Source organism: Bufo bufo, chromosome 4 (assembly GCF_905171765.1).
Source record: "Bufo bufo chromosome 4, aBufBuf1.1, whole genome shotgun sequence".
Taxonomy (NCBI): domain Eukaryota; kingdom Metazoa; phylum Chordata; class Amphibia; order Anura; family Bufonidae; genus Bufo; species Bufo bufo.
The window spans coordinates 250,954,067-250,968,021 of record NC_053392.1 but is presented as its reverse complement, the minus strand read 5'-3'; the positions used below and the strand labels follow the sequence as shown (position 1 = coordinate 250,968,021).

Below are 13,955 nucleotides of genomic sequence, written 5' to 3'. Positions count from 1 at the left end.
TGGGAAATCTGATGGCGACTCAAAGTCTGCCTGGATATTTTCTTTCCCTCTGATTTGAACTGCTGAAATAGACCTGCATTTGCCCTCTACCATCTGGAGGATGTAACTTAGTACTAGCATTAGGTCCTGACACCTGGTCCCCCCGCGTGTTTATGTAGGAAACAACTGTTGTATTGTCGGACATAATTCTTAGATCCTTGCCTACACATAGTAGAAAAGCTTCCTGAATCGCTTCTTTCACCGCCATGAGCTCCTTTATGTTGGAGGAAGCCTTTATCAAGCTTCCCTCCCAACGTCCCTGAAAATATAACTTCTGAATGTGGGCCCCTCAGCCCCATGGACTTGAGTCTGTTGTCAAACAAACAATCTCGTTCTTTAGCCAAGGAAGACCTTGATTTAAATTGTCTGTCTTCAACCACCAGCTTAGGTTGAGTAAGGTCTGGGAAGATATTGTGAATTTCATATCTAGAGGAAGACTCCCCTTCTGCCAAGTCTCCAGAATCTCCCACTGCAGCTCTATTGTATGGAATTGTGCCCAAGTGACAGCTGGGATGCAGGAAGTTAAGTTCCCCAGGATCGACATACCTTTTCTCAAGGTGATCCGGGGATAATCTATTAAATTTTGGATCTTCAGTCGTATACCGGTTGTGACGAGACCAATCTCGCCACATTGCATTGGAGAAGCCTGGTTGCCCGCCTGCTTCCTTTAGAATATGGCCCCATATTAAAACGCTTGATTTTCCCCTGCAAAGACTATGTGAAAGAATTTGGCTCCATGGCAATTGAACTGTATTCGTGTAGTCTGAGTGCCATTCACCTAATAATTGAATGCACTCAGACCTGAGCTATCGGGGGATATGTTAAATGTTTGTGTTTACTGTAATAGTTGTGACATTGTATATTTGAATAGTGATTTCTGTCCTGTTGTCCCCACGTGTACAATGGCAATGTCCCTTTGTCCTGAGAGATAATTGAATTACTCCTCGGTTGTCTCCAGGGCAGAGAGGAGGAAACCCGGATGCATTGTGGGGATGTATTGTGTCTGTGTATCCTGAATTGCTGCCTCTGTCCTTGGAGAAAAATTGGATTACTTCCCAATTATCTCCAGGACAGAAGACTTTGTAAAACTGTGTATTTTCCTGCCTGTGATGATTACATTAACCCATTGTGTAAGGTAATTGTATCACAGGCAAACTGCAAATCTCAGGTACTTCTGATAATCCTGATGGATCGAAACTTGGAGATAGGCGTCCTTGGAGTCCAGAACCGCCATGAAGCATCCTGGGAAGAGTAGATTTATACAAACCGGATTCCAAAAAAGTTGGGACACTATACAAATCGTGAATAAAAACTGAATGCAATGATGTGGAGGTGCCAACTTCTAATATTTTATTCAGAATAGAACATAAATCACGGAACAAAAGTTTAAACTGAGAAAATGTACCATTTTAAGGGAAAAATATGTTGAATCAGAATTTCATGGTGTTAACAAATCCCCAAAAAGTTGGGACAAGGCCATTTTCACCACTGTGTGGCATCTCCCCTTCTTCTTACAACACTCAACAGACGTCTGGGGACCGAGGAGACAATTTTCTCAAGTTTAGAAATAGGAATGCTCTCCCATTCTTGTCTAATACAGGCCTCTAACTGTTCAATCGTCTTGGGCCTTCTTTGTTGCACCTTCCTCTTTATGATGCGCCAAATGTTCTCTATAGGTGAAAGATCTGGACTGCAGACTGGCCATTTCAGTACCCGGATCCTTCTCCTACGCAGCCATGATGTTGTGATTGATGCAGAATGTGGTCTGGCATTATCTTGTTGAAAAATGCAGGGTCTTCCCTGAAAGAGATGACGTCTGGATGGGAGCATATGTTGTTCTAGAACCTGAAAATATATTTTTCTGCATTGATGGTGCCTTTCCAGACATGCAAGCTGCCCATGCCACACGCACTCATGCAACCCCATACCATCAGAGATGCAGGCTTTTGAACTGAGCGTTGATAACAACTTGGGTTGTCCTTGTACTCTTTGGTCCGGATGACATGGCATCCCAGATTTCCAAAAAGAACTTTGAATCGTGACTTGTCTGACCACAGAACAGTCTTCCATTTTGCCACACTCCATTTTAAATGATCCCTGGCCCAGTGAAAACGCCTGAGCTTGTGGATCTTGCTTAGAAATGGCTTCTTCTTTGCACTGTAGAGTTTCAGCTGGCAACGGCGGATGGCACGGTGGATTGTGTTCACTGACTATGGTTTCTGGAAGTATTCCTGAGCCCATTCTGCGATTTCCCTTACAGTAGCATTCCTGTTTGTGGTGCAGTGTCTAAGGGCCCGGAGATCACGGGCATCCAGTATAGTTTTACGGCCTTGACCCTTACGCACAGAGATTGTTCCAGATTCTCTGAATCTTCGGATGATGTTATGCACAGTTGATGATGATAGATGTAAAGTCTTTGCAATTTTTCGCTGGGTAACACCTTTCTGATATTGCTCCACTATCTTTCTGCGCAACATTGTGGGAATTGGTGATCCTCTACCCATCTTGGCTTCTGAGAGACACTGCCACTCTGAGAAGCTCTTTTTATACCCAATCATGTTGCCAATTGACCTAATTACTGTTAATTGGTCTTCCAGCTCTTCGTTATGCTCAAATTTACTTTTTCCAGCCTCTTATTGCTACTTGTCCCAACTTTTTGGGGATTTGTTGACGCCGTGAAAATTGGAATCAACGTATTTTTCCTTTTAAAATGATACATTTACTCGGATTAAACATTTGATCTGTCATCTACGTTCTATTACAAATAAAATATTGACATTTGCCATCTCCACATCATTGCATTCAGTTTTTATTCACAATTTGTTTAGTGTCCCAACTTTTTTGGAATCCGGTTTGTAGTTGAATTGATGGTCTCCATTCTGAAGTTTTTCTCTAAGATAAAGTGGTTCAGTTTTTTTTAAATTGATTATGGTTCTGTAGGAACCATCTGGCTTTTTTACTAAAAATAGAGAGGAATAAAACCCCTCTCCTTCTTGATGCTTTGGGACTGCCCCTAGGACCTTCTTTTCTATTAATGACTGCACTTCTGACCTAATCGCCCCTCCTATCTTTTTGCGCTGCTTCTGTAACCACGAACCTTGAAGGAAGATTTAAACAAAATTCCAGCTTTAATCCCTTTTTTAATGTGTCCAGAATCCAAGGGCTGCTGGAAATCTGAGTCCATGCAGGCAGAAAGTGTTTTAACCTTCCCCCTACATGGTCCCTGGCATCATTGCTGTTCAGATTTCTTATCTCCTCTGGTCTGTTTGTTGAAGAAAAAACCTCTTGCTCCTTCTCTCCGGGATCTTGGTTTGTAAGACTTTTCTTCCTTTTCCTTTTCTCTGTTACTCCGACAGGAACGGTTGGACCTTTCCCTGGAAAAAAAGGCGCCCTGTGTAGGATTTTCTTTTTTTTCTTCTTTGTCAGCAGCCTTATCTAGCAGGTCATCCAGAGCTGGTCCGAATAGATACTCTCCTTCACAAGGCACTGCACATAGTCTTTTCTTAGACTGTAGGTCACCCTTCAAATTTTTTAGCCATAAGGCCCTGCGAGCGGAGTTAGCTAGTCCTGCCGCGCAGGCGGACAATCTAATAGCGTCCGCAGATGCATCCGCTAAAAAAATCGACCGCCTTTTTAATAGTAGAAAGACTAGCTAAAACGTCCTCTCTAGGGCTCTTGTTCTTTATCTGTTCCTCTAGACCAGGGGTCTCCAAACTTTTCAACAGGAGGGCCACATTGAAGATTTTACAAGTATTCGGGGGCCGGAAAAAAAAATCAGTTATGTATTAAATTAAATGTATATATTTTACATGGATCGTTTTTGTAATCAGCATGATATGACTGAGAACAAAAGAGAAAAAACTTTAGCAAAACAACGCAAAGACACCCGTGTCCCTATCAGCGGTGTCCCCATCAGCACAAAAATGTCCCCATCAGCACAGCAATGTCCCCATCAGCACAGCAATGTCCCCATCAGCACAGCAATGTCCCCATCAGCACAGCAATGTCCCCATCAGCACAGCAATGTCCCCATCAGCACAGCAATGTCCCCATCAGCACAGCAATGTCCGCATCAGCACAGCAATGTCAGCATCAGCACAACAATGTCCCCATCAGCACAGCAATGTCCCCATCAGCACAGCAATGTCCCCATCAGCACAGCAATGTCCCCATCAGCACAGCAATGTCCCCATCAGCACAGCAATGTCCCCATCAGCACAGCAATGTCCCCATCAGCACAGCAATGTCCCCATCAGCACAGCAATGTCCCCATCAGCACAGCAATGTCCCCATCAGCACAGCAATGTCCCCATCAGCACAGCAATGTCCCCATCAGCACAGCAATGTCAGCATCAGCACAGCAATGTCAGCATCAGCACAGCAATGTCAGCATCAGCACAGCAATGTCAGCATCAGCACAGCAATGTCAGCATCAGCACAGCAATGTCCCCATCAGCACAGCAATGTCAGCATCAGCACAGCAATGTCAGCATCAGCACAGCAATGTCCCCATCAGCCGTGTCACCCTTAAGCACAGCAATGTCCCCATCAACGATGTCCCCATCAGAACAGCAATGTCCCCATCAGCGGAGTCCCCATTAGCAGCTGATAGGGGCCACCACTGATGGGGACACTGCTGTTGGGGACGCGGCTGATGGGGACACCATTGATGGGGACACCCGTGTCCCTATCAGCGGTGTCCCCATCAGAACAGCAATGGCCAAATCAGAACAGCAATGTCCCCATCAGAAAAGCAATATTCCCATAAAAAAAAAAATATTCCCATCAAAAAAACAATATTCCCATCAGAAAAACAATATTCCCATCATGGGGACACCCACTGATGGGGACGCTGCTGTTGGGGACATTGCTGTGCTGATGGGGACACCACTGATGGGGACGCTGCTGTTGGGGACATTGCTGTGCTGATGGGGACACCACTGATGGGGACACCATTGATGGGGACACCCGTGTCCCTATCAGCGTTGTCCCCATCAGCACAGCAATGTCCCCATCAGCGGTGTCCCCATCAGCACAGCAATGTCCCCATCAGCGGTGTCCCCATCAGCACAGCAATGTCCCCATCAGAACAGCAATGTCAGCATCAGCACAGCAATGTCCCCATTAATGTCCCCATCAGAACAGCAATGTCCCCATCAGCGGAGTCCCCATTAGCAGCTGATGGGGACACCACTGATGGGGACACTGCCTTTGGGGACGCGGTTGATGGGGACACCCGTGTCCCTATCAGTGGTGTCCCCATCAGAACAGCAATGTCCCCATCAGAATGGGGACGCTGATGGGGACATTGCTGTACTGATGGGGACACCATTGATGGGGACACCTTTGTCCCCATCAGCAGTGTGCCAATCAGCGGTGTCCTCAGCAATGTCCCCATCAGCACAGCAATGTTCACATCAGCAGTTTCCACATTAGCAGCGTCCCCATCATTGCTGATGGGGACGCCGCTGTGCTGATGTGGAAACCGATGATGGGTCACCGCTGATGGGGATACCCATGTCCCCATCAGCGGTGTCCCCAGCAATGTCCCATCAGAACAGCAATGTCCCCATCAGCAGTGTCCACCGCAACATCCCCATCAGCACAGCAATGTCCCTGTCACCGCTGATGGGGACACCTCTGATGGGGACATTGCTGTGCTGATGGGGACATCGATTATGGGGTTACCGCTGATGGGGACATTGCTATCCTGATGGGGACACCATTGATGTGGACACCCATGTCCCCATCAGCAGTGTGCCAAACAGCGGTGTCCCCAGCAATGTCCCCATCAGAACAGAATTGTCCCCATCAGCAGTGTGCCCATCATCGCTGATGGGGACACCTCTGATGGGGACATTGCTGTGCTGATGGGGACACCATTGATGGGGACACCCGTGTCCTCATCAACGGTGTCCCCATCAGAACAGCAATGTCCCCATCAGCACAGCAAAGTCCCCATCAGCAGTGTCCCCAGCAGCACAGCAATATCCCCATCAGTATGTGTCCTCAGCAGCTTGTGTCCCCATCAGCGCAGCACAGCAATGTCAGCGTTCCCCATTGTGTCCCCATCAGCGTTGTGCAACACTTGCCTCCGCTGTAGCCGGCTTCTGCTCCTCTTCTTTTTTTTTTCTTCTTGGACTCCTGAGTCCCGACTCCCGCCCGCTGCTACACACGTGGATTTGTTATTTCAAACAGCGGGCGGGAAGAGGGGAGGTGCCGCACCTGTGACGTCACTGGTTGCCGGGACATCGGCGGTCCCAGCAGCCAATCAAAAAGCACAGCGTGACAGCATGGGCGGTTGTGCGGCTTTCGTTCCTGCAACCTGCCAGCTGCGGGCGGGCCGGATCGAACGCACAAGCGGGCCGGTTCTGGCCCGCGGGCCGGGGTTTGGAGACCCCTGCTCTAGACCTATTGAAAAAAATGATTTTTAGCTTAAAATTTTTTATTAAAAAAACTGTCCCCAAAGATGTTCATAGCCTTTAAAACACTAAACATCTCATTGTTCATCTGATCTAATTTATATGTAGGGACTGGAGATTTGGCCCAGTTTCATGCCTTCACAATCACAGATATACAGCATGGATTTACAAAGGATGGACAGTCCTTGCTGTTGCTCCGTGTACACAATCCTTGGGGCAGAAGCTGCTGGAAAGGATCCTGGGGTGAAAGGTTTGTGTTTAAAAGTGTATTTATTTATTTTGTAAATTCCAAACCTATAGTCACAGTTGTGCTATTGGGGTACACTGATGACTATTGTGTTTTAAAAAGGACATGTTTTCTCTCCTGACGTGTTTTAGTAACCCCTTCCCCAACAATTGTGTATCATCTTTTCTTATGACTGTACGTTATACGTTACTATTCCTTTATTACTAGTGTAAGTTGAATGACTTTTGCCAGCAGTCTGCAGTAAAAGTCCATCTGCATGTCTGCAGTCTGATACTGGCAGCACTGATTGTATAATGTCAGACTGTGCAGGGACACGTTGCCACCTGGTAACATGCAGATGGACCTTCATTGCAAAATGCTAGTAATTAATGGGTTTGTCCGAGTTATATAAAAACTAAGGACAACCTCTGTAAAATTACAAATGAATGGATACTAACCTGTTTTCTTCTGTGTTTCTTTAAGTGCTGTGCTCTGGTTCTCCCGCTGCAGATATCATACTCTTGGCTGCAGCAGTGGCATTTCATGCACAAGTCACCGCTGCTGCCAATTGCTGGCCTCAACTGTGCATGGGAAGTCTTTGCTGAGGGCAGAAAAACAGCAGTGGTCATGACTGGATCGCATCGCAGGAAGTAGCAGAGGAAAAAAATAATATACATTTATTATTTTAGGCAGTTTAGAGGAATAAAGAGCAAGGTAATAGAGGTATACGTCCCTATATGTAATGTCAGAACAAGCAAATGTATAAACGGACGTAAAAATAATTTTTTTTTATATACATTTATTATTTTAGGCAGTTTAGAGGAATTGCCCAAGTTTTTATATTACTCGGACAACTCTTTACATTACAGCTCCTCGCTGGAATAATAAAGGAATGGCTCAACATATTCAAATAACTGCTCCAAAGTTGTTATTGCATGAGGAATGCGATTGGTTACTAAAACAGACATGTCACAGGAAGGCCTTTTTAAAATATATAATAGAAGTAGCATTTGGATACTATATGGACAAAAGTATTGGGACACCTACACTTTACATCTACAGGAGCTTTTATGACATCTCATTCTAAATCCATAGGCTTGCTACAAGATTTTGGAGTTTTTGAATTTTTGCTCATTCATCCAGATTATTTGTGAGGTCAGATACTGATGGTGGACGAGAGGGCCTGGCTCACATTTTCCATTTTAGTTCATTCCAAAGGTGTTCAATAGGGTTGAAGTCATGGTTCTGTATGGGCCAGTCAAGTTCTTTCCCTATTAAACTCTCCTAACCATGCCTTTATGGACACCACATTGTGCACTGGGGCACAGTCATGCTGGAACAGAAACGGGCCTTCCAAATACCGATCCGATAAAGTTGGAAACATACAATTGTCCAAAATGTTTACATATACTGAAACATTAAGATTTCACTTTACCGGAACTAAGGGGCCTAGGCCAACCCTGAAAAACAACCCAGTGGTATTATCCCTCCTCCACCAAACTTAACAGTTACAATCAAACAAAAGGACCCTATCTGGGTATAGATATATTTAACAAAATGAACAAAAGCCTAACAGGCTAAATACCATACTTGACCCAAAAACTTATAACTCAATAAGACGTAACGTTTAATAATATCTGTTAAAAACTCCAAAGTGAGCTAAACAAACAGGTATTTAAAGTAAACTGTTCCTTGTGATTAATGACTAGCGTGTTTGTCTTATTTCTATTGGCAGGAATGTGCACCTTCCCTGCTATAGTCACACACTTGCTCCTATCACTACACTGACTGCCAGTTGATTCACTGGCTCTGATATAGAGCCGAATCTGCCTCTTAATTATGTTCTTTTTCTAATGTCTAGACTCAAAATCACGGGTAACAGAAAACTAAAATCTAGAAACGGCCCCCCCCCCCCACCCTCCCGACATGTTTCACCAGCTAAACTGGCTTCATCAGGGGTGTTGGGCAGCAATGAATAAAGGATGCCACAAATGAGGTGTGTATATATAAAACCTCTATTATGTCATACGGCCACCTCCCCACAAACACCTATCGCTGTGTTTGTGGGGAGTGGCGTATGACATAATGCGCATCATCCTGATGCGCAAGAACTTCCACACTAGCAGTCAGTGCCTGACTCTACTGAGGATGCGCAAGAACTTAAATATTCAATTAAATACTACAAAACGCGTATGTCCTGCGCCACTAATGGATGCGCTTGGACATAGACATAAGTATCAGGAGAAAGTGCAGAAAAGAGGAAGATATTGAACTAATAGAGATGTCTAGCCCAAAAAAGGAGGAAAAAGGGCAAAAATAAAAGAATGAACTTTCCTGTCTACACTTACATCTTAGAAATTAACCCATTTATAGTGTATTCTTAACTCCAATTGTTAAACCTAAAACTATGAATGCATCATTTCTTACAATGACATCACCATTGCTCATATATATGAATGAATAGAAGGTTTGCATGAAGACATCAGCGTCTACAAAAAGGGAGAATAGGTGAAACCTTCATTTAGTCCTTTTGGACTCAAACTGTCCAATCTGTAAATCCACTTTGTTTCTTCTTGTAGTAGGATTTTGTCAAAATTTTCCTTTTCTAGCCCCAAGTGATTTCTTGCATATGCCCCAAAACTTGAGACATTTTGGGTCACCATCATGATATAGTCTAACATGTCTTGAAATTACCGTATCTGCTTTAGTATTAACACTGCTAATATGCTGGCAGATTCGACGTTGGGAAGTGATTTTTGCAAAGGCACCCTTCTCATAATCCAACAAATACTGCAACATACATAGGGAATTATTTTTCAATAATTGTTTTCAGCAAAGGTTTGTCATTCACACCTACACCGGATTTTTTGTGTTTTTACATGGGTGAATGACCTAAATGTATTCGCCCACAAACTTGCTTTGCATAAAACTCAAACAGCAAAGAGATCATAATTATTTACAACAACAAGAAAAGACAGCTCTTGCTATATTGGAATCTCTAGATACTGACAATATAGTAGAGACTGATAGTGTAGAGCCTCCTTTGTCCTCTCTAAAACCCAGATCTAAAGTCACTCCTCCTTTTTCACAGTTTGGTAATATAGAAACCTTTGTCCAATTGGTGACAAGGGATCTTAAATCCATCAAAAGAAGTAACAGATCCTCTATCAATAAGTTAGTTATGGAAGAGGTGAAAGCACTACATGAGTTAGCAAAGAATAAGGAATTGATTATCAAACCATAAGACAAGGGCGGCAATATTGTCCTAATGTATAGATCAATGTACCAAGATATGGTGATGGATTTGCTGAATGAGACCCATACCGATAAAAAGCTAGATAATAACCCCACAGAAGGGTTCCTGATTGAGCTTAAAGAAATACTTAACAAGGCCAGAGATGACAATCTCATCTCTAAAGATGAGTTCAAGTATCTTTTCAATACGCACCCTACGATTGCAACATTATACGCAATTCCAAAGGTGCATAAACAAAGACAACCGATCCCTGGCAGACCGATTGTTTCTGGCCAATATGTAGATTTCCCCTTTTGCCCCTAGTTTGTCATCTTTTATTAAAGACCCTAAGGATGTGGTCACCAGACTCCAAGAGATCCAGGTCACAGCAAAAACAAAATTGGCCAGCTTAGATATTAAAGCGCTATACACTAACATTAGACACGATTTAGGAATTTCTGCCACGTCTTCATTTCCATTGACAAAGGGGACACAACTTCACGCACACAATAAATTTGTTTTGACACTTTTACAGTTTTTATTAACTCACAATTATTTCTTATTCAATGGTCACTATTATTTGCAATTAAATGGCACTGCAATGGGAAGTAAATGTGCACCAAATTATGCTAATTTACTTTTGGGGTGGTGGGAGAACACAATTGTATTCACAGAACAATTTCAAGCATTCACGAGTCACATTTTATTTTGGGGTGGGTATATAGATGAGGTATTGATTTTTGTGGGATGGCACGACGGAACTTTAGTGACTTTGTTACGCTTCTTAATCAAAATGACATGGGTATGAAATTTACCTCTGAAATAGATGATCATACGTTGACCTTTCTAGACGTAAGGATCTCTGTGGACTCTGGTAGTCGTATCCTGACAGAAGTGCATCGTAAACCAACTTCTACCAACAATTTACTGCATTGGCTGAGTCACCACCCTGTATCACCTTAAAAAGGGTATTCCCACCGGTCAATATATTAGAGCCCGTAGAAACTGCACTCAAGACTCTCTAGTTTCATCAAAGACAGTAATACCTTGTTTCATAGATTCAGGGAAAGAGGATACCCTAAAAAAAAGTGCTACATAAGGCATTTGCTTGGGCAAAAGGGACAAATCGGTCAGATTTGCCATGTAATAAAACTCAGTTTTCCACTCCTAAAGTTATTAGATGTATTGGTACCTATGATATTCAAAATCCAAAAGTGTACCGAATTTTGAACAAATATTGGCATATTCTACAGGCCGATAATGACCTGCAAGACGTAATAACTACACGTCCTAGTATTACACATCATAGAGGTAAAAATCTCAAAGCTATTCTGGTTCATCGTTTTTTTTCAGCCCACAACCCCCTTCAATGTGGCTTACATCTAAGGTGGTGGGTACACATCCATGTGGCAGGTGGTCTTTTTGTCCATTTCTCAAAAAAACTAAAGTATTCACAAATCCAGTTGATAATAAATCATATCATATTAAAGAGTTTATCAACTGTCAGACTATAGGTATAATCTATATCGCTCAGTGTCCCTGTCAAAAGATCTATGTGGGAAAAACAAGCCAAGAGTTTAGACGTCGAATCTGCCAGCATATTAGCAGTGTTAATACTAAAGCAGATACGGTAATTTCAAGACATGTTAGACAATATCATGATGGTGACCCGAAATGTCTCAAGTTTTGGGGCATATGCAAGAAATCACTTGGGGCTAGAAAAGGAAATTTTGACAAAATCCTACTACAAGAAGAAACCAAGTGGATTTACAGATTGGACAGTGAGTCCAAAAGGACTAAATGAAGGTTTCACCTATTCTCCCTTTTTGTAGATGCTGATGTCTTCAAGCAAACCTTCTATTCATTCATATATACATATATGTGAGCAATGGTGATGTCACTGTAAGAAATGATGCTTTCATGGTTTTAGGTTTAACAATTGGAGTTATGAATACACTATAAATGGGTTAATTTCTAAAATGTAAGTGTAGACGGGAAAGTTCATTCTTTTATTTTTGCCCTTTTTCCTCCTTTTTTGGGCTAGACATCTCTATTATTTCAATATCTTCCTCTTTTCTGCACTTTCTCCTGATACTTATGTCTATGTCCAAGCGCATCCATTAGTGGCGCAGGACATACGCGTTTTGTAGTATTTAATTGAATATTTAAGTTCTTGCGCATCCTCAGTAGAGTCAGGCACTGACTGCTGGTGTTGAAGTTCTTGCGCATCAGGATGATGCGCATTATGTCATACGCCACTCCCCACAAACACAGCGATAGGTGTTTGTGGGGAGGTGGCCATATGACATAATAGAGGTTTTATATATACACACCTCATTTGTGGCATCCTTTATTCATATGTCTGTCCAAGCGCATCCATTAGTGGCGGAGGACATGCGCGTTTTGTAGTATTTGATTGAATATTTCTAAGTTCTTGCGCATCCTCAGTAGAGTCCGGCATTGACTGCTGGTGTTGAAGTTCTTGCGCATCAGGAGGATGCGCATTATGTCATATGGCCACTCCCCACAAACACCGCGATAGGTTGATCGGAGTAATGGAGGCTGGCCATGATGTTATGAGACTGGATAATGATAATGATGACACTCTTCCAGGTTATTGGTTTATTCATGTGCCAATCATGCAATAGAGGTTTTAGATATACCATGTTTGTGGCATCCTTTATTCATTGCTGCCCAACACCCCTGATGAAGCCAGTTTAGCTGGTGAAACATGTCGGGGGGGGGGGGGGGGGGGAGTTTCTAGATTTTAGTTTTCTGTTACCTGTGATTTTTAGTCTAGACATTAGGAAAGGAACATCATTAAGAGGCAGATTCAGCTCTATTTTAGAGCCAGTGAATCAACTGGCAGTCAGTGTAGTGATAGGAGCAAGTGTGTGACTATAGCAGGGAAGGTGCACATTCCTGCCAATAGAAATAAGACAAACACGCTAGTCGTTAATCACAGGGAACAGTTTACTTTAAATAACTGTTTGTTTAGCTCACTTTGGAGTTTTTAACAGATATTATTAAAAGTTGCGTCTTATTGAGTTATAAGTATCTGGGTCAAGTTTGGTATTTAGCCTGTTAGGCTTTTGTTTATTTTTTTAAACTTAACAGATGGCACAATGCAGTCCGGAGGGTAATGTTCTCCTTGAATTCGCCAAACCCATACTCATCCATCAGACTACCAGATAGAGAAGTGTGAAGTAGTTACTCTACAGAAAATGTTTTCAGTTCACCCACAGTTTTTCAAGAGTAAGGCCATGTACTCATGTCCCTATAATACCCCCCAGTAATACTAATGAGCCCCAAATAATGACCGCCCCCTCTTATAGTGGACAATAGTAAGGTGCCAAAGGCAAATAACAAACACAAATATTCACTTCACTCTGGTTCCATGCTGCTGTTTGTGATATGGTGCTGGAAACAGGCCTTTTCTGGCCTGCAACCTGAACTGTCTCAGATAGACAGAATGATGATGTCATCATCGTGCCCGAACTCTCATAGGCTTCCGGCCTAGTGGCTCCCGTGCCTCACTGAGTCTCACAGCAGGACTACCCTAGCATCCAGAAGTCTTCAATTGCTGGTTGCTTAGGCCTCTCCACACTCAGCTGTGAGGCATGGGAGCCACTAGGCCAGAAGCCTATGAGAGTTCGGGCACGATGATATCATCATCATTCTGTCCATCTGAGACCGTTCAGGTTGCAGGCCAGAAAAGGCCTGTTTCCAGCACCATATCACAGATAGCAGCATGGAACCAGAGTGAAGTGAATATTTGTGTTTATTTGCCTTTGGCAGCTTACTATTATCCACTATAAGAGGGCGCGGTCATTATTTGGGGCTCATTATTATTACTGGGGGGCATTATAGGGACATGAGTACCAATGGCAACACTATAACGGGACATTTTTATACTAGGACACATTATGGGAGAATTATTACTGCTGGTGACACCATGGGGGCATTAGTTCTACTAGGGACACTATAGGCAGGCATTATTACTTCTGGGGTATACTATAAGGGGCATATTTAT

At 43.2% G+C, this 13,955-nt stretch overlaps 1 protein-coding gene across 2 annotated transcripts in view; it reads left to right on the top strand.

The window, feature by feature from the left end:
- The window catches only part of CAPN10 (calpain 10), a 60,983-nt gene that overhangs the window by 12,492 nt on the left and 34,536 nt on the right, over window positions 1-13,955 (top strand). For both annotated transcript variants that reach the window (XM_040428477.1, XM_040428478.1), the window contains exon 5: window positions 6,570-6,711. In XM_040428477.1, coding sequence (XP_040284411.1) covers window positions 6,570-6,711 — 142 coding nt within the window. The remainder of the gene's footprint in view (window positions 1-6,569; window positions 6,712-13,955) is intronic.